This window comes from Perissodus microlepis, chromosome 5, assembly GCF_051167445.1.
Source record: "Perissodus microlepis isolate ML-2025 ecotype Zambia chromosome 5, ASM5116744v1, whole genome shotgun sequence".
Taxonomy (NCBI): domain Eukaryota; kingdom Metazoa; phylum Chordata; class Actinopteri; order Cichliformes; family Cichlidae; genus Perissodus; species Perissodus microlepis.
The window spans coordinates 13346895-13368461 of record NC_140465.1 but is presented as its reverse complement, the minus strand read 5'-3'; the positions used below and the strand labels follow the sequence as shown (position 1 = coordinate 13368461).

The following is a 21567-nucleotide window of genomic DNA, read 5'->3' as shown; positions in this document are numbered from 1 at the left end:
AGCTACTCACGCAGAGAAGAACGGCTGCTGCTGCCATCATCATCCGTCATCATTTCTGCTACACTGGCAGGGCTAGGGGCCAGGACTCTACTCTTCGGGTTTTTGGGGGATGTTGCTAACTCCAGGTCCGATAACAGGCAACCCACCCGCAGTAGATGTGCACGGTGTGAGGTCTCGCAGCAAGCTATCAAATACGGCGCATTTCTCGGCTTTTAAAAAAAACGCTATGCGTCGCCAGGTGTTTCATCGGATTTGAGGTGTTACTTCCTTTGACAGTATCACAGTATCAGCTTAAAGCACTTGTTGCAGGCTGCTGAGTTTGCATCTTTTGCTGTGAAGTACAGCCAGACTTTTGACCGCTTTGCCTTAGGCATTTTTAATCTGTAGCTCTGCTCTAAAAGAACGCAGTGTTACCAACTCCTCAGTAAGGAAAATCGCTATTGGTTGTCCTAAAAGTCGCTAGAAGTCGCTAAATGACGTCATCGCCTAATTTGCATAATTGGTCATGCTAATCTAATTGTAACCTATGTTGTTGGAGAGAAATAACATCGTGGAAGAGACATAAAGTGAGTAAAAAACGTCCTAAATGCATTTAGAGTTTATTTAGAACTACAAATTAAATTTCTTTTAGCAATTATTGTTTTTTTTAATGTCACAATTCCAATCCTGCTCCTTTACCCGGGCTTGGACCGGCAAAAGTGACCCGAAATAGGCACTCTGGTGGAGTTACTTTGTGTGTGTGTTTATAAGTAGTTTTAAACCTTGTGATCCACAAAACAGCATAAGAGTAAAAGAGTAAAAGAAGAACTGACTGCGTTACAGCACCCGCTGCTTTTTGAGAGTAAGTCGCTAAGTTGGCAACACTGAAAGAACGTATGTACCTGGGCCCGCCTACTATCCGCGGAAACGTAAAATGATTGGCTAGAATCTAAAGTGTATCACAGCTCAGGAAAAAAAAGCACCGAAATGTGCGCTGCTTTTCGGTCTGGTTACTACCGTTTATGTCAGAATACCGGTACCCATCCCTACTCCTTGGTGCATATAAGTAGTAAGGCAAATTCTTATGCAACCACCTAGGTGGCTCATTTTGGACTACTTCTCCCCCCTAGTGGCCACTTATCATGTTGCATTTTTAAGATTCACGTTACAAATTATGGCCTTTTCTCTGAATGGGATAAGCGGAAAAGAATGGATGGATCGTGGCTCATATGGATGGATCATGGCTTTTATTTCATCATAATATTTTGAGATGCAGCAAATGATAACACAGATAACAATTTCCCTGAATAAGATAGCAATATAGTCAAGCAAATTTGTGGATATTTTTTTATAAATGGTTGGTTTCACCAACAGTAATGATCAGTTATTATTATTATTATTATTATTATTATTATTATTATTATTATTAATAATAATAATAATTTATTTATTTATTTATTTATTTATTTATTTATTTATTTTTAATTTAGTAAATGCCTTTACCTACCAAACATGAACTTTATTATCTATTAATACTAAAAGTGAGAACCAGACAAAAACTGTGAATTCAGGTTTAAGAAGTGGTTTTATTTGTTTTTATTTTGCGGTCAGATCAGGCAGTGATCCATGTTTCACTGTGGTGGAATAATGCCTTTATTAAAAACTGGTTAAATCAGGGTTCACTTGACATGTGGTTATAGTGCAAAAAATGTCAAAACTCCTCCACCCACCCCACTCATAATTAATGGGTGTGGGCAGATTGCTTCCATTGTTGCGATGACTCCCAATCCTTTGTTCCAAATTAGTCGGCGGCCTCCAGCTCGTCCAGTGCATCCTGGAGCCTGTGCAAAACACAAATGAAACATTTTGACTTCCAGAATATTCACATTAAACTGGCCTTGAGACCATAACCAGCTGAGATTTCTGCCTCGCATAATGTCTTGATGCATGCATCAATCATCCAGGTAAGGAAATCCCAGAAAGTTGATTCTGCTCACCTAGATGTTGCGTTTTCAGAAAACACTACATCTAGATAAACAGAATCAACTTTCTGGGATTAGCTTGCATAATGGTGTAGTTATTTTTGGCCATGCAACTCATGCTATCAATTGATTTTCATATTCACCTCCACCATCACCATCATCTTGCCTTGACCTGCATTTTTTTTCTTCCACCCTTTATAGCTCTTACTTGAAGTCTCCACCATCCAGCAGAGTCTTGTAAGTGCTGATCTCGCCCTCAAGTTTCATCTTCATGTTGAGCAGCGCCTCATACTCTTGGGTCTGCTGCTGTATGTTCGCGCGTAAGCTAGCCAGCTCCTCCTCCAGCCGGATAATGAGGGTGTTATACTTCTCCATTTCCATGTTGTTACGTAGCTCTGTGTTGCGCAGGGTGTCTTCTAAAGAGGCTTTCTAATAAAAGGAGAAATAAAAGCTGTAGTATATGCTTTGCTGGGTGGGTGGGTGCAGTGGTCATGGTATTCAACTGTGCCAATTTTGTAGTAAAGAGATATAAAGAATGCATTATGGAATAGGGTCATAAACTTAGAAAGGATGTGATAATTTCATGTTTATGAATAAAATCAGTAAAAATGCTTACTAAGCTCTGTTGAGATGCAAGTTCAATTTCCAGAGTCTGTATCTGTCGTGATAAGTCGCTCTTCTCCATTTGGGCCCCCTGGAGAGCTTCTGTGTTCTGTGATACCTGCACCTGCACATCTGCAATCTGCCGGGGACACGAAAGGAAGACGGTCAGAAACACAGTGGCTCAGCGTGTCTTTTGAATCAAACTTCTTGATGTCCACCGCACCTGATTTTCATGCCACCGTTTGAGGTCCTCTGCGTTTTTCAATGCAATCTTCTCGTAGTTGGCTCTCATGTCCTCCATGATCTGGGACAGGTCCTGACCTTTGGGAGCGTCTACATCCACCTGCACACCTGACTGTGAGATCTGACTCCTCAGCTCCATCACTTCCTGTTGGATCAGCAGAATGAGAAAAGAAATGAAGAAGACAACAAAACGTGTGACTCTATATGTTATTATCAATCTTATGAACCGCAAGCTCACGTTCTCATGGTTCTTCTTTAGGAATAGAAGCTCCTCCTTCACGGCTTCAATCTCGTTCTCGATGTTGAGCCTGCTCATGTTCGTTTCGTCGAGGACTTTCCTCAGCCCGCCAATGTCGGCCTCCACGGACAGGCGGATCGCCATCTCATTCTCAGATCTGTGGGAATGAGCAGACACAGTGTATGAGAGACACAATCACAGAGTGTAAGAATGACTCCACATGCAAAGACGAGACGATCACATACTTGACTTTGAAGTCGTCGGCAGCGAGGCGGGCGTTGTCAATCTGAAGCACTAAACGGGCGTTATCCATTATTTTATCGAAGATCTGGACAGGAAAATAAAACATTGTTTAAAAAGTTATTTTCATTTTACTTGATTCTGCTGTTTAGAAAGAACAGAGCTGCTTAACCTGTGCACAATTCAGTAGCCTGTTCTAATAATTATGTGCTTTGACACAGCATTTTTTGTAGGCCCAACTTTGCCTTATGTAACCACCGATACTCAAAAAGTCAAACTGCAAAAACCGACCGCAGCATGATTGAATCCATAGTAACCTGTAGTCATAAAAGAAGAACCATAAACTGAAGAACAGGAAGCGAGGGTGTTCCTGTGCCAAAACAGAATCTGGTTTGTTTTAGCGTTGCCAGAGCAACATGTATCCTGTCTCAATAAATCATAGAGAGAAAGTTTCTCTTCTGTCCACCCAACTGCACATGTCTCTGTCTGTCTGTCTCTGTATGTATCACCGATTGCATCTATGCGTGCACAGAGGGGAAAATTCTTTATCGTGACTGTGGCAGTGAGTCTATGATTTCTTCTTGTTTCCTGTCACAGAAGGGAAGGGGAAATACTTTAGTGTGGTAAAAAAAAAAAAAGTAAAAAATAAAAAAACCACCATAAATGTGTCATTATGTGATGCAGAAAAGCGGGACTCTGGAGAAGAATGTGACATTTGACTCTGCTGATTGTTATACAACCACTGCACTGACACGCATCTATCTGTGTGCGTGTGTGTGTGCACACTCACTCTGGCACTATGAGATCGCTTTGTATGTACGAGTGCCACACATCTGTTTCCCATTGAGCGCCTCCTACACTACGCATGCTTGTAGAATCCACATCTAACAAGCAGAACCGTTTAGAAATGCTTTTGTCTGCTGGTTTTCTGAGAGCTTCTCAGTCCGTCCCTCGTGATGATACCCTTGTGTTGGTGATTCATCAGAGGAAGTTGGGGCCAGTCGAGAGTTTTATGGGGGAGGGGACTGGCTACAGTTGAGCTGCCACACCCGTCGTTCTCTTTAAAGAAATTTGATAACTTACAAAGGAAACACTGCTGGTCTCAGTAAAAGCATTCTCCAGATTCATTTTCAAACACAGGTGATCTTTAAATAAAGATTATGTTAAAACCTTCTTGCTGGAAATATGCAGTGTTGAGTGCTGTCACATGCACTCATTGATTCTCAAATTTCAGCCCGGCTAAACTATTTCTAAAGTATCTTTCTCACTGTGTCTTATCAAACACCTTTTCACTTTTCTAACATTTTCATTTGTTCTCAGTTCTTACCTGTCTGCGTAAGTCGTCTATGATGGGCTCATACTTGCTGTAGTCTCTCATGTCAGGCCCTCCTTTCTCCAGGGCCTCCATGATCTTCAGCTCCAGTTCCTTGTTGGCCTTTTCCAGGGTCCTCACCGTCTCCAGGTAATTGGCCAGGCGATCGTTCAGGTTCTGCATGGCTCCCTTTTCATTGCCCAGGATCGAAGCACCGGAGCCACCGCTGGCTGTCACGGACGCGCTGGCACCACCGTAACCGGCGCCCATGCCTCCACTCAATCCACTGCTCAGCTTAAAGGAGGTTGAAGGTCTAAGTGGAATACCAGAACGCAGGGAAGATGCAGAAGCAGAGGAGATGCGAACATCATGTCCACCAGCACCAGCATAAATACTGGCAGCACGGTACACTGGGGTAGAGCGGGTGAAAGACATCCGACTAGATCTTGTGGTCATGTTGGATAAGTTTAGACACGGCAGAGGATGAAGTGAAAAATGAGATGTGGAGACTCACTGCTGGCTGGTCTAGAAAATGACGCTGGCAGTGGGAAGTGGGGAACTTATACTCCTGCCTCTCTCCCCCAATGAAAGCTGGTCTCTCAGACCCTGCCCACTTCAACATCACCCCAGTCTCTGTTTCCTGTTTCACTCACTCACGCACTCACTCACTCACTCTCTCATATGCTTCCTTTTTAACCCACAATGTTTTTTCTGTCTCCAAGGAAATGTGTTAAACATATTTTGTGGTGTAAACATGTAATAGCCTTCTGAGCAGATAACGGAACTACAGAGACCACATAAACCAACGCACACAACAAATAACAGAAAGCAGCAATGGACAAGCATATGTTTCTAGCGAGAATTAAAAGCAAATATTAAAGGGTAAAATATGGTGAGTATGGAACTAAATACTTTTGGTTTGCCCGAGAAAGGAATAATGCCTAGTACTTGCTGCGTGCTTGCAAGTTTGTGGTCAGCCAGGCCCAAAATAAACAGACTGTGCCAGCCTTCCTATCTTAACTGAACTGAATACAGTATGAAACAGCTACAACTAAAACATGGCGTTAAAGAAATGTCTCGATCAGATTAAGCAGAATTAGAAAAACCACACCAGAAGTGATGCCATCTGATTTACTAACAGACTAAGCCACGACTGTGATTGAATTCCAGCACACTGAGTAGGATGAACAATGATGAACAAAGAAATCGGACATAGTGCTAGGAATACCTGTGACACCCAAGCTTCAGCTGGATCTAAAGGCTCTGCAAGAGATGAAAAACAAAGGTTAGCTGATACCGGGTCAAAGTACAATCAAAAGGAAATAAAAGCTGCCCTCATTCAACTGTCACAGTATAGGCAATTATGTGCACAAATCAATTTGTATTGAGGATTCTGAACAATTATCTTTGAAGTCTTATCTTATTTTGTGCCTCTGGACATTGCAGTTTTTCTCTTATCCTTTGAGAACCTCAAAGAAAGTAAAACAGAATACTGCAGTGCTCCTTGTAGCTGTCCTAAAAACGTGTTTGCAACATGATGAAGGTGAATAAATGAAGTGGAACATACACATATAGAGGACTGATATATACACTGGAGTAAAACCCTGTGATAGACTCTCAAACACAAAAACCTTTAATTTTCTTAAATCCGGTTGCAGTATTTAGTGCTCCAGCATGACCTTGGAAACGCTTAAGTGAACCTAAAGTTGTGGCCAGAGAGGGTTTTTCCTCTCTGAGCCCTTAGAGACCTGGATAATGAAGCACCCACAGGGGGAAATTCCAAAGACTCAAACAACCTCCTGCGCCCCCTTACAACCTCATTCTTTTCATTTCTGTTCCTCCCTTCGCCTCCAAGCTTGATCAGCTTTCACCGTGTCTCATTCCCACCCTATTACTGTGTATGTCTTTACTAATTTAATTTAGTAACACTCAGTAAGAAGAGAAGAGCTTGTACTGTAGAGTGGCAAAATTGCAAAGAAAAAGCAAAGAATGCACTGCAGCAGAGGCAGATTAGAGGAACGATGAATGAAATCAGCATGACTCATACCTCATGACTTGTGGCCGCCGTCTCGTTTGTTTGAATGTGTGTTGGCAACCTTTTCCCCAGGCCAGTAAGTCCTAAACCTTGCAGTGACAAACAGAGAAATAAACTTGAGCTACAGGTTTATATAAGACAGCTTAATCTCTAAATTACAGAAAACATCCCAGATTCAATCAAGACTCTTATCTTTAAATCCCGGCTCACACCACTAGGATTTCTCTTTAAACCAAAGATAATAAAAGGAAAATAAGGGGATACTGGAGAGAATGGAGACTGTGAGTCACAGCAAGAGTCTGGAAACCACTGCAGAAGTTTCTGTTCTTTTACAAATCTTGGCTAACTGTCAGATTACTGCCATGCTCAGACTGCTGCGGCCTTGAATTAATTTTACTTCCCTCCTTCTTTCTCTTTAGTTTCCTTTCTTTACAGCGTAAACCGTATGCTCCTAGATGTATACAAAATCCAAAATCTACATTTGCATAGATGCATTTGCATATTTATTATCATGCATATTGTATCTGTGGTCACGTCACACATACACAAAACAGTGCTGACATGCATGTGAGTGTGATACACTCTAAGTGACTCACATTTCTGCATCCTCCCTTCCTCTTTTTTTCATCATTCTTTCACTGACTCATCCAAGATGCTCAAAGATACCAAAGAAGGGACCTTGTTTAAATTTGTACATACAGTACTGTGTAAAAGTTGTGAGCCATCCCTGACTTCTTTATGTTTTGCTTCCCAGGAGCCAGACTTTTTTTTTTTTTTTTTAAGTGGTCTTGAGCAATAGTTCTCCAGGCTTTCTTAAGGTCTTTCAATTTTTCTTTGGAGATTAGCAGCTGTTATACTTTTAGTCCATTCCTTGCAGCTGACTATTTTTAGAGCATTTTTGTATGTTAAGCCACTCAACACTGACCTATGAATCATTCAAGTATGAAAAAGGTACCTAACTGAAGATATGAACTTAATAGAGAGTCCATTTTAAGTCTTTAGGCACTTTTTCTCTAGCAGCCTGTAGACTTCTAGTCAAGACCGCCTAGACTAAGACCAAGACAGACTGAGTCAAGACCAAGACAAAGTCGAGACGAGCAAAGACCGAGACAAAAAAGTCTTTAAACTGCAGCCAGATGCTGCTTCGTTTACTGGTGTCAGGCACAGCCCTCCTCACCACTGTCTACTGTCTCACTTACTGAGAGGACAGACGCACGCTCCACTTGACTGTCACATCTCTCACCCTCTCTGTTTTTCACATAATGATATTATCCTATATCCTCACATGTGATTGGCCACAGTATGGAGGGATTGGAGCATAGCTGAGTCACTGTGTGAGAGCTGAGCAGCGAAAGGAAATTAAGTGAGGAGCCGGCTCTCGCTCAATGGGAGTCGACTCTTCTGATTCACTACAAAACACTCTCTAAGCACGGCTCTAAGAGCTGATGCTTTTGCGCATGACACATTATCGAACGTTACGTTGTGTGTCATGGATACTGTTGACTCCAAATCTCCCGACCACTATGTCGATCTGAGACAGCAAGACCGAGAAAGCGAGACCAAGACAAGACCAAGATCAAAGTCCGTTGAGACCAAGACAAGATCAAGTGAAGTCTCGAGACATCCTACTCTAGCAGCTTGTCACAAAATATGTTCTCATTTATTTACTTGATTCTATGAAAAATGTCAAAGATAACACATTTTGAAAGGTATAAAATGCTATCTTTGGATCAGTGAGGTAATTCCCAAAGAGCTATTAGCTGAAAACGTGGCATATCTTAACACTGTGTGCGGTGTGTCCTTAGTGTTGCCTGTGACGTAAAAACTATCTACAGCAGATAATCGGTGCCTGAAAGTCATGTCCTCTCCACAGAGCTCGGACCTCGACATTACTGAAGCAGTGTGGGATCATGGCGAGAGAGAATGGAACAAAAGCAAGCAAGCATCCAAAGAAGACTACTTAAAGAAATGATAAGAAAGCTGCCTCAGAGATTCCAGGCTGTGTTAAAGATTAGAGGTGGTCACACTGGATATTGTCAGTAGAATTGTACAAACACATTTATCTTCTAGGTTAACCGTGGACCATTGGCAGACAAGAAAGCTCACACAGCAGAGGTTATTGAATTGTGTCGCCTAAGAGACATTTTCTCTGTGAGATGTCATTTTCATTTCTGGCACAAAGACATTTCACAGTAAGACCTAAAATGAGCCCGAGCTACGAGTTCGAGCTGATGCACTGGAGAGTCACCTACATGGCCCTGTGCACAAGGAGACAAATTAGCTTAGGTTCATTGCAGAGTTCAGCAGTATAACTGATTTAAAAAATATCTGTTTCAGTGTTAATTTCACGATTTTATTCATTGTGTTTCAAAACGTATTTGAGGAAATGTGCGAGTTTATTCTCTACCAAAGTCCATGCCCTATTTTTCAGTTTTAAAGTAATTCACACTATAATTTTTCAGTTTAATATCTTTTACTATGCACCTCCTGTAAATTAAGATTCACAATGTAGACGTTTTCACAATACCATCAAATAAATGACTCGCTTTATACATGGAAATGGATTCACTTTACTGAATCTACCTCTGCGGTCCAACCACAAGGGGGCACAACTCTCAAAGCAAACAAACCTACTGGAGCAGAAGAAGGGGTGGTCCTCTGCCTTTAGCAAGTTTATGTCCATTAAGTTTATAAACCTCTTACCAAGCGCGTAAATGTGTATTTCATCACTGTATGTGGGTGTTTTTTGTTTGAACAGGCATTCAAGGGTGAAGCAGGAAAAGAGTTTTATAGCACATACTTTTGATTGCTTTCAAGGCTTGACAAGCTCCTCTAAACACAGCAAAGTCCAACTTTGAAGACCAAAGAAGAAGAAAAATAACAGCAACGCCACTTCTTACTGTAATGAATATTTTTGCGTGCCTGCTTTTTATGCCATTTCTAAGTATCTGCATTTTAATCTTTTATCATATACCTGTCAAATGATAGCTACACAACGGGGGAAATAATTGGATCACTTGCTGAATTTGTAACTTTTCTCAATTGTAAAGAAATGATCCGTCTGTCATTTTTATTGTAGCTTAATTTTAATGGGGAGAGACAGAATATCAACAATTAAAAACAAAACAAAACACATTATACAGGGTGGGCCACTTATATGGATACACCGTAATAAAATGGGAATGGTTGGTGATATTAAAGTCCTGTTTGTGGCACATTAGTATATGTGAGGGGGCAAACTTCTCAAGATGGGTGGTAACCATGGTGGCCATTTAGAAGTCGGCCATCTTGGATATAACTTTTGTTTTTTCAATAGGAAGAGGGCCATGTGACACATCAAACTTATTGGTAATGTCTCAAGAAAAACAATGGTGTGCTTGGTTTCAACGTAACTTTATTCTTTCATGAGTTATTTACAAGTTTCTGACCACTTATAAAATGTGTTCAATGTGCTGCCCATTGTGTTGGATTGTCAATGCAACCCTCTTCTCCCACTCTTCACACACTGATAGCAACACCGCAGGAGAAATGCCAGCACAGGCATCCAGTATCCGTAGTTTCAGGTGCTGCACATCTCGTATCTTCACACCATAGACAATTGCCTTCAGATGACCCTAAAGATAAAAGTCTAAGGGGGTCAGATCGGGAGACCTTGGGGGCCATTCAACTGACCTGGCTCTGGAGGACTCGGGGGTCTGTGAGCAGTTTTGACTGTTGTTGTTATTATTATTATTATTATTATTACTATCATTATTATTTGGTGATGTGTGTGTCTTTCTGCACAATGCTGTGTTAGTCTGTGTTCCACTCATTATATGTATAGGCAGGGTGTGGGTGTGGGTGTGTACATGTGTGGCTAGAGGATGGAGAACAGCCACATGCAGGCCTGATGGGTGTGGCCCTGCAGGAGGACTGGCCACACCTGAAGTTCCTGCAGCACACCGGTTGGTGATCAGGGCTCATCGGGGGAGCTACTTAGGAGAGTGTTGGAGCTCCCACCGGCGTGGGATCATTGAGTTGTCATCCCAAGTCAGTGTGTGTCAGCGTATGACAGTGCTGTTCGTGTATGCCCGCCGGGGTTAGTGTTGACGGCTGTTTCTGTGGTTTTCATGCAGGAGGAAGAGTGGACCAGAAAGGCAGCACGCACGGGGTGTGCGGAAACACAACAGCAGGGAGCACGAGCACAGACGTCAGAGGGAAGCACACACACGGGATTCAAGGGAGCAACGGGGATTTATTGTGTTTACAGCTTTCACTGTAAATAAAGAGCACTGTTTGCATCGCAGAGTCTGCGTTTTGGGTCCTCATTCCCCATTTCCCCACGGTCTGCCAGCCAGACCGTGACAAATCCACTTTCCAGGAAACTGTTCATCTAGGAATGCTCGGACCTGGCACCCATAATGTGGTGGTGCACCATCTTGCTGGAAAAACTCAGGGAACGTGCCAGCTTCAGTGCATAAAGAGGGAAACACATCATCATGTAGCAATTTCAAATATCCAGTGGCTTTGAGGTTCCCATTGATGAAGAATGGACCCACTATCGTTGTGCCCCATATACCACACCAAACCATCACTTTTGTTGTTCCAACAGTCTTGGAGGGATCCATCCAATGTGGGTTAGTGTCAGACCAATAGCGGTGGTTTTGTTTGTTAACTTCACCATTCACATAAAAGTTTGCCTCATCACTGAACAAAATCTTCTGCGTGAACCGAGGGTCCTGATCCAATTTTTGTTTTGCCCATTCTGCAAATTCTGTGCGCCGATCTGGGTCATCCTTGTTGAGATGCTGCAGTAGCTGGAGTTTGTAAGGGTGCCATTTGTGAGTAGCTAATATCTGCTGAAGGGATGTTCGACTAATGCCACTCTCCAGTGACATGCGGCGAGTGCTACGCTGTGGGCTCTTGCTGAATAGGACAGCCACTGATGTTTCTTCATTAGTGACAGTTTTCTTGCGTCCACATTTTGGCAAATCCAACACTGAACCAGTTTCACGAGCAAGCAGTTTGCTAACTGTAGCATGGGAGATGGGTGGTCTCGTAGGGTGTCTTGCATTGAAATCTGCTGCAATGACCCGGTTACTGCGTTCACCAGATATCAACACAATTTCGATCCGCTCCTCACGTGTTAACCTCTTCGACATGTCAATGGCTGTGAACAAAGAGAAACTTGTAAATAACTCATGAAAGAATAATGTTAAGTTGAAACCAAGCACACCATTGTTTTTCTTGAGACATTACCAATAAGTTTGATGTGTCACATGGCCCTCTTCCTATTGAAAAAACAAAAGTTATATCCAAGATGGCCGACTTCTAAATGGCCACCATGGTCACCACCCATCTTGAGGAGTTTGCCCCCTCACATATACTAATGTGCCACAAACAGGACTTTAATATCACCAACCATTCCCATGTTATTACGGTGTATCCATATAAATGGCCCACCCTGTATAACAGTTATAAATTGATTTGCATGTCATTGACTGAAATAAGTATTTGATCCCCTACAATTCAGCCAGAATTCTGGCTCCCTTATATTGGCTATGTTCCCATATGGCACTCAAATTGCAATTAATCAATCACAGATACTCCTGAGCTGAATTCATTATGTGTGTAAAGTTGTCCTCAGAAGTAGTTTCTTCTATTCCAAATGGTACCACCACAGGAAAGACCAAAGAGCCCTTAAAGGATGTCAGGGAGAAGATTTTAGAGCTGTATAAAGCTGCATGGGCACTAAAACCCTCAGCAATTGTGATTATTCACAAATGGAAGAAATATACAATGACCATCAGTCGCTTTCGGTCTATAGTTAGATGCCTCATGAAAAAGGTGGCAGATCAGCCCAAAACTACAAGAGATGATCTTGTTAGTGATCTGAAAGCAGTTGGGACTACAGTCACCAAGAACACTATTGGTAACACACGGCACTGTTACAGATTAAAATCTTGTAGATTCCCCTGTAACACACACAATCAGTTTCAAGATCTGACCAACCATTTCAGCTGTGGGAAAAAAATGACAACCAATAAAATTCTAAAAGACAACATGTATTAATACAATGATCAAAAAAATTAAGGAATAGTCAAGTCCAGTGTCCCACTTGCAAAAGGATAAAACATACAGTCCAAGGCCAGAGCCAGCTATGCCACAACTCAGTTACACTTTACATGTCGACCACCCTGTAAGTAGAAGGCCGGTAATCACTCCGGCCCCAGCAACACAACTATAGACCCAAGTCTATAAATCTGAGTCTTTATATCTCTGTGAAGGCAGTCCTTTTGTTTTTTCTTGCTGACCGTCTAAGTTCTTGATAAATGAGTTCTGTCTCTGCGCCTTCTGGGCCAACTTCTGGAGAGATTCCTGTAGAAAGCCAAAACCCGACCCGGGTGGAGCAGATCTACAAGTCTGTGGCAATTTATTTACAGATTTGAAACTTACTGGTTGATTGTCTCCACATGACTATCAGATTCTGAATTGCAAAGGTCTCAATAAGTTATGACAACGTTTGTTAATGAACATCTAAGTGATTGAGAGAAGGCTTGGGAGAAAGTTCTGTGGTGAGATGAGCTCTTTGGCGTCAACTTGGCCCGTCATGTTTGGAGGAAGAGAAATGCTGTGTATGATCCAAAGAACATCGATCTTACAGTCAATCATGAAGGTGGAAACATTATGGTTTGGGGCTGTTTTTCTGCTAAGGGTACAGGATGAGATCACTGCTCTGTGGGGCCGATTGAGGGGTCCATCTACCATAAAATCTTGGATAAGAACCTTCCTTCAGGAGTTCTGAAGATGGGCCGTGGAGGGGTCTTCCAGCTCAAACAATCAAACAATTATTACCCCAAGTGTATGTATATTGTTGGGTTTTATAATAATAATGAGCATATTGGTCTGTAAAAAGAATGAGTCACTGATAACTGCTCATGTAACTGTAAATTAACTTGCTGTGCATCCCACCCTGTCCAAAATGAACTTCTCAGTGAGAGTCAGTGGTTGTGAAATAGCTTTGTTTCTTATCGCTGCTAATTGCCTTCTCATATACCCCACCAGCTCGTCTTCTCAGCACCCTCCTCACCGGCTTGTAGCATGTATGTGGATCTTTCTCAGCACATTCCTGTCCTGATGTGTCATCTAGCAGCTTCACACAAACCATAACATCACCAGCCTCAGAGGAGCGTTGGGGGATTAACTTCTGAAAACCTTTTCACTTTTCTCACACAGAAAAAAAAAAGGAATTATCAGGAGAGATGAGACAACTAGCTCTAATCATGTGTTAAAAAATAAAATTAGCACAAAGTGCAGCTCTGTTCATGAGCTAGTGCTCGTCGGAGAGGCTGAGTTAGTGAAACAGCAAAAAGGCACTGACTTGTACATATATGGTTGTCTCCAACTTTAGCACAAGTGCTCCATTGTGAAGTACCACGTCACCGTTTGAGATTAGCCAAGCGAAACACACATTTTTTGATCAGCCTACAAGTCTTTTTTCAGGTTGTACTTTCCATAAGATGTACCCCCTTGTGTCTGTTCACATTTATTTTGCACATGGCAGTGTACCATGGGATTTCTCTCTTTCCGTGAGCTCATAAATAGGTGGTCTTTTTTCCCTCCCTGACAGATAAAACCTGAAAAACAAAGAACAGATGTTTGCTAAAAATGTTGGTAGAGGGAAGACGTTGGGTTATTCTGGTTAAATTAGGCAACAGCCATTGAAATGCCCTGAAAAGATTGTGAGTCATAAATCTGCCAAGTGATAAATCAATGAAGATTTCCACAACGTGAATTGATGGAGTTGATGGATGTGTGTATATCAACAGGTGAAGCGCAAACACAGAAGGAATGTTTATCAATGTGTGTGTGTACATAGCATAGATCGGTGGCAATTATTGCTGATAATGAAACACCCCGCCCATTACATAGTTTCTTTGTGCAAGCTGCACATTTGCACAAATCTGGTCCAACAGGTAACAAAACATTTGGTAAAAAATTTTAAAAGACATATCTCAAAAAATACAAAGACAAAAAAGTGGTGGAACATATTCAATGTTTTAAATCTGCAGTTGTTTTGCTGGGTTTACACAGTCGATGCCCACCAGCTAGGAGAGGGTATCATACTGTCCAAGCACAGTTTACTTTGCCATATATCACAGCCTGTCAGAGATGTTATAAAGTAGAAGGGAAGCTCATAAAGTGGTGTACATGTTCCTTATACCCAGTGTTTGCTGTGTGTGTATAAGTATGTGTAAAATACAATGAGGATGTAGATCGTATGTGTCCAAGGTGTGACTAAAGCATGTGAAGTAAACTTGGTTGCAAAATAATTTTAATGTAACTGTAACTATGAAGCATGGAAAATGCAACTTCACAAAGGTTGTTTTCCAGGTTTCCAGAGCTTCTACTTTCAGAAGCTCTGGAAACCTTTTTTTATATATAAAAAAAGGCATTCTAATATTACGTAATTCTTGTGCTTTTAATGTGCTGTAAAAGTGTAACATGATGCAATTTTCTCCCCTGACATTCCCTCATCTCTCCCCCTCTTGCTCTTTCTCCCCCCTTATCCTTCACTCCCCTACTGAGGACACCAGCCAATCGCACCTCAGCAGGGTTCCTCCCCTACTCTGATAAATAGTACACAGGACCAGGGTGGGTCTGTCTGCCTGACTCTCCTCTCAGCAGTCTCTCCTCTCACAAAACCTCAGTGCTACAGACTTCCTCCAACACCATGTCTGTCAGAGCTGTGAAGACCACCGCCTACTCCACTGTGTCCTCACCCAGAAGCCCAACGCAGGGCTTCAGCAGCCGCTCCTTCTCTGGCTATGGAGGTCATGGTGTGGGGAGTGCCAGGCAGAGCTACGCTGTACGCAGCTCATATGGAGGAGTGGGCAGCAGTGGTGCGGCTGTGGGTGTTGGGGGCTTTAAGACGGTCGGTGGCTTTGCCGCTGGGGGATCCGGACAAAGATTATGTGGCGTAGAGTTTGGATATTCAGGCTTTGGTGGAGGTGTAGCAGGTGGCATGGCCAATGAATTTGTGGCCCCCATCACAGCAGTGACAGTGAACAAGAGCCTGTTGGCTCCCTTGAACCTGGAGATCGACCCCACCATCCAGGCAATCCGTACTGAAGAGAAGGAGCAGATCAAGACCCTGAACAACCGCTTTGCTTCCTTCATCGACAAGGTCAGTCGAGGTTGTAATGAAATGTGAAATCTTGTGTTTGAAATTCATGCTGAAGAAAAGCACATACAAACTGCAAAACACCAACAGCAAACAATCCATACTTCTATAAGTGACAGGAGTGCTGGGGTGAAACTGAATGTGACGGCAGTAGCAGAACAGCACAGACAAACTGCAGAGATACGCTACAAGCCAAAATAAGTGAAAGATGAAAGAAGTTTCATTTCACAGAAGAGATCATCCTTAAGACATTCCCTGTCAAAACTTCATAACAATGTGCCATCTGAACAGTCTGCTGGGAATATTGCCTGGTTTGCTTAATGGCTTTCCTGCTTCCAGTGTTTTCACTCTCAGGCGAGATCATAGAGCTCAGATAAAAGGATCAACCTGGATACAGAGTACAGGAGTGGGATGAAGAGCAGAGGAATTTTGCTCAAAGGAGTGCATTCCCCATACGAGCAATATTCTGCAAAATGAGTGGTTGTAAAAGTAGAGAGCGAAGTGTCAGGTGTCTACCGAACAGAATCCCGTTTGGAAAAATCTCATTTACCGAATTATTTTCAACATTCATGACCTGAATTTTCATCACCAGAGACCTACCACATTCTTTCGTTTTCAGGAGAGCAGGGTGGGACAGAAGTTGATATAAAAATCAATCACGCTGAGGCTAATTCTCCTGCTTGTAAAACACAGCTCACGCGTCCACTCCTTTGCGCACTGGTGTGATATGGCACACCCACAAACAGCAGTCTGCCTCTCCTGTGTTTGCTGAGTGGTAGCACGGACCCCACCCAAGGTCATGACGCTTAATGAAAGAGCTGTAAAAGGGGCAAGCTGTGTGACAAGTGAGAAACAGTGCCACTTCGTGTCGAAACGCAACACAGTGGGTTAAACTTGAGATTGGAGTATTTGCTGTGACAGATAGAAGCAGCTGGAGGCCAGAGAAGTCTGGTTACTCATTTTTTCCTTTCAGTTAATCTCTGTATGTTTTGGATTCAAACAAAACTCTTCAGTCACACCCACCCTATCCACCACATATCCCAGTGACCAACCACTCCATTATTTATTGTTTTCTATGGAAAGGTTTTGATATTTGTCAGAGCTTCAGTCATCACATACACCCACTCGTTTCTGCCCATTACATGTTTCCTTCCTTTTTCTTACTAAGCATTCATCCACCTTTCAATCTTCAGGTACGCTTCCTCGAACAGCAAAACAAAATGCTTGAGACCAAATGGAAACTTCTGCATGAGCAGACCATATCTCACTCAAACATCGATGCTATGTTCGAGGCCTACATTGCCAACCTGCGCAAGCAGCTGGACAACTTGGGTCACGAAAAAGTCAAACTGGAGTCTGACCTGCATAACATAACGGGCCTGGTGGAGGACTTTAAAACCAAGTGGGTGGAGTTGAGATTTTTCACTTTAATCTTGCACTCTAGCATAAGGCATGCTTTATTTGACCGAGATTTGGGAAAGTCTTAAACTGCCAACGATACTCTATTTCCAGTTTTCCTAGAGTTGTGCAGTTTGGCTTTTAGAAACCCTGCAGAGCTATTTTTAACTTCCTGTCAGGAACCCAAAGTTTCAACAAGATAGAGCGGATAAGAAGATAAAAATAATCATTTGCAGTGTGGTGGAGCAAAAATAACAATAACCCTGAATAGTCACAGTTAATATTCACTGTAAGAACCACATGTATTCATGGAGGTTTTCTTACTAGAATAGCTTATGATTTAAACAGCTGCTCCTGTATTCAGAAGGGGTTGCCACAGCACACAGATCTGCACGTTTGCCCTGGCAGACTCTGGGATTTTTCACATATTAGGCAAAGATGGTAACTTATGGAACCATTTCCATATTGACTTATGGAGCTATCAGTTCTGAAAAAGCACCTTTCCCACCATGATGATTGCACACTACCTGTTTTTCTTTATATACAGACTAAAAAAATTCTCCTTTTCCGCAGGTACGAGGACGAGATCAACAAGCGCAATGAGTGTGAGAACAACTTCGTCTTATTAAAGAAGGTCTGTGCAGACTTTCTAGTAAATGCTTGATCTTGAAACTACAATTAGCCTTCATGAGGAAAAATAATGGCCTCTTTTTAAACTTTGACTGTAATGAACAATGAATGTTCTCAGTGCTGTCTTTTTTCCAATAAAGGATACAGATGCAGCATACATGATGAAAGTGGACCTCGAGGCCAAACTGGATGGACTTTCAGATGAGATTGAATTCTTGAAGCAGCTCTACGATGCAGTAATTACCTCATTTCATGTTTCACTTCCAGCCTAATAAAAAATGTTTCTACAGGAGGCATCACCAAAGTTGTATTTTTTCCCTCTTTTTTGTCCTGCATAGGAAATTAATGAGTTGCAGAGCCAGATAAAGGACACGTCTGTTGTGGTGGAGATGGACAACAGCCGTAATCTTGACATGGACGCGATTATCGCTGAAGTGCGTGCCCAATATGAAGACATTGCCAAAAGGAGCAGAGAGGAGGCTGAGTCATGGTATCAGACCAAGGTGAGACCACAAAGCTATGGGAAACTAAAGCCCACAATTACGTAATAGATCATCATCTGTGAGGACAGTCCATTAAGCTTATTTAATGTTCATGAACATTTAAAACTGAAGAGCATGAACTCGAAATCTCTGCATGGTACAAGAGTTTTACTTGTGGCAGATGGTGTGGGATGCCTTCTCTTTTCTGACTTTTCTGACCTCTATTGTCTCCTGATATTCTATCTTAGGCTATTTTCCTTTACTTTTATTGCAACATACTGAAAAGTTTCATATACAAAGAAGTCAAAGAGCAGAAAGCCAATATGGATCTGGAGATTGCAAACTGTACGTTGGAGTGCTGCAACATGATTTCCTGATCCCCATGTCAAATTAATTGTGCAAAAAACCTGCCAGCAGTATCACTTTGTGTTTTAAAGTTTCACTATGATCTGTTTCTTTTCATGTCAGTACGCAGAGATGGAGCAGTCAGCGGGTAGATATGGAGAAGACCTCAAGTCAACCAGGGCTGAGATTGCTGACATGAACCGCAGGATAGTGAGGCTCCAGTCTGAAATCGACATGGTTAAAGCTCAGGTGAGAGACAGAGATTTTCTTCTGTTCATTTGAATGATTTGCGGTTTTGACATTAAGGTAATAATTCAAACTGCATTGCCAGCCTTATGAAGACCATTGAATTCAATGCCTCGCTCTGCTTGGCTTCTCCCACTTTTAGCGAAGCAGTTTGGAAGCTCAGATCGCAGAGGCTGAGGAACGCGGCGAACTGGCGGTGAAAGATGCCAAACTCCGCATCAGAGAGTTGGAAGAAGCTCTTCAGAGAGCCAAACAGGATATGGCACTCCAAGTCCGCCAATACCAGGAACTTATGAATGTTAAGCTGGCTCTGGACATTGAGATTGCTACATACAGGAAACTGTTGGAAGGAGAGGAGAACAGGTCATCTAAGAGCACCTATGCTCTCCTACATCTTACATAGCAATATACTCATGCTTTTACTTGTTCTTGTCTTTTATTTATTATTTCTTTCTTCCCAAAGGTTGGCAGCTGGAATTCAGACCACTGTGTCCAAGCAGACTTGTGAGTTCATACTTGTGTGCAACTATTTCTAGTTCTGCTTTGTTAATTGTTGCTATATAGAGCATTTTACTGGTCAGACAAGCCCACAACCTTGCCATGACTGAAGCCATGTTATCTAGATATCATATCTGAGGATACAGTTTATATTGTTAGAATCTCATAATATCAACTCTGATATATTAGCATGTGTCAATGTTAATCACTCACTTCTTCCTCTGAATTTGTAGGTGTGAACTACAATGCCTATGGTCTGGAGAGTTCCTACATCCCTTCCTACATCAGCAGTTCCTTTGATAAAGTCAAAGCAAGCAGTGGGTCTACGTCAGCAGTCGAGGGAACGGCAGTGAAGAGCACCACAGTCACCAAGACGGAGACAGTGGTGATGAAGACCGAGGAGAAAAAAGAGAAGGAAGAGAAGAAGGAGGAGGAGAAGGAGCAGGTGGAGGAGGAGAAGCCAGCAGCAGCAGCCGAGGAACCAGAGGCTGTGGAGAAGAAGGAGCCGGAGCACGTGGAGGCTGAAGCTGCAGCCGAAGAGTGATTTTCCATCCTGTTTTGAGAAATTCATGATTTGTTGTTGAAGATTAAGAAAAAGCACATTCTTTTTCATTATCCAACTTTCACCCAAAAAATGTGTGAAGAAGTGTAAACACACCTTTCCTTCAGATATTTTTAACACAGCGGTGCTTATCGAGCTTAAATATCCAAAAACTCTCTAAATTCTCTACTGTCACCTGAAGCAGTGCCAGACTTTAACTCTTTCCCCCTTAAAGATAATATTTGATGACCTCCCCATACCCTATGACAAGTGTTGACAATCACAATGTATATTAAAGGTAAAGATGTGGTTTGACGACCGTTTGAATAGTTTGAGTTTGTTATATAAGCAGCCCTGAAATAAAGGGAAACCTCCAGGTTAAGAAAATAGCTTCAAGGCTTACTCAAACTAGGCTTTCGAGGGCTAAAGAGTTAAACCTATCACTGCACCACACTTTTTTAGCCAAAAGGCGGCAGTATTGTTTGTGTTTTCACCCTGTGTACTTCAACCAACAGGAGGCACTGCCATCACACCAACCTGTAATTCACAACTTTTAAAAGAAGGCCATTATATGCTGAGCAGGGAGTGACAAACCTGTTGTAGTTAAACTCTTAAATGTGATGAAGAGCAGCCACACGAGTTCTCGTGACTTCTACTTTCTGAGTCCTGTTTGCACAATAATAAACGTTCAAACAGAAATCTACATGATGTGCTCGTGTTGCGTTTGTGCTGAAATTCACTGACACTGTTAATTCATCTGTAGTTTGTTAGCTTGATAAGAAAGTGAATGTCACGCCTTCAGAAAACAAATAGAAACGTCTTAAAGATGCACAGAACAGTCGTTACAAAGCATTGGAAATCACCTCAAGGGAATTGCTATCTTGGTTTTTCCGGCTGCTAACAGTTGCTTTCTCCAACACAAACAAGTACCGCTTTTGATAAACGAGGCTTTCGACATCTAACATGAGAAGGGATGATAATCCACACAAATCTTTCCCTGGAATACCTGGCAAGTCCCAGCCTGCCTTGTTCACCCTATTTCAAGAGTTTCTCTTTCACAAAATGAACTGAACGTTAGGCCTTCCTCAAAAATGTCTGCAACTGTCATATTGTCTCTTAACACCAACTAAAAGCTCACATTAAGTGTGACCAAAACAAAGAAATCCAACACATATCCTAAAAAATAAAAAAACAAACAAACATCAAACAAGCAAACTAAAAAAAAAAACCCCAAACCCCTAAAACATACATTTCATACTAAAGCTGACAGTGTTGAGAATCTGCAAGTGCTTGGAAGGAACACATGTAACATATCTGAGGACAGGAAGGGTTTCTCTTACAGTCCATTGTTCCTTAAGAGGCCTTTTGAGCCCATCTAGGAACAGGTTTGAACATGAATTATGGGTGGTGGTGGTGGTGCCCCACCCAAGGGCATAGAGCCTCTCATGAGGTTATAGACAGAAAACTTTGCAAATACCACAATCCCACCCACTGTTCACGACACTTAATGTACTGCAGCCAGACACAGGGAGAGACTAGAGCATGTTCAGGTTTTGAAAGCCTGATTGGGAAAAACAGTCAGTGTTTATAACAGCATAGTAACAGCAGAGCTGAAATGAAAGTAGTAGCTAT

The 21567-nt window shown here is 42.2% G+C and overlaps 2 protein-coding genes across 4 annotated transcripts in view; one reads left to right on the top strand and one right to left on the bottom strand.

The window, feature by feature from the left end:
• Nucleotides 1-1545: 1545 nt before the first annotated feature.
• Nucleotides 1546-21567, bottom strand: part of LOC146386720 (keratin, type I cytoskeletal 18-like) — a 71608-nt gene continuing 51586 nt past the window's right edge. The window contains exons 2-10 of one of the 3 annotated variants that reach the window (XM_084927997.1): nt 6645-6721; nt 5826-5860; nt 4613-4910; nt 3291-3373; nt 3046-3202; nt 2788-2952; nt 2578-2703; nt 2170-2390; nt 1546-1820 (exon numbers count right to left, since the gene is read on the bottom strand). In XM_084927997.1, the coding sequence (XP_084784123.1) occupies nt 1781-1820; nt 2170-2390; nt 2578-2703; nt 2788-2952; nt 3046-3202; nt 3291-3373; nt 4613-4867 (1047 nt within the window). In that variant the 5' untranslated portion in view covers nt 4868-4910; nt 5826-5860; nt 6645-6721 and the 3' untranslated portion in view covers nt 1546-1780. Of the gene's footprint in view, nt 1821-2104; nt 2391-2577; nt 2704-2787; nt 2953-3045; nt 3203-3290; nt 3374-4612; nt 5782-5825; nt 5861-6644; nt 6722-21567 lie in introns of those variants that run through there. The other 2 variants (XR_014800245.1, XM_084927996.1) reach the window with 2 other exon arrangements.
• Nucleotides 15254-20693, top strand: LOC146386722 (keratin, type II cytoskeletal 8-like). Its single transcript, XM_084927992.1, has 9 exons — nt 15254-15798; nt 16989-17197; nt 17767-17827; nt 17964-18059; nt 18162-18326; nt 18774-18899; nt 19039-19259; nt 19360-19400; nt 19628-20693. Exons 1-9 carry the CDS (start codon nt 15346-15348, stop codon nt 19936-19938), a joined length of 1683 nt encoding a protein of 560 aa, XP_084784118.1. The 5' UTR covers nt 15254-15345; the 3' UTR covers nt 19939-20693.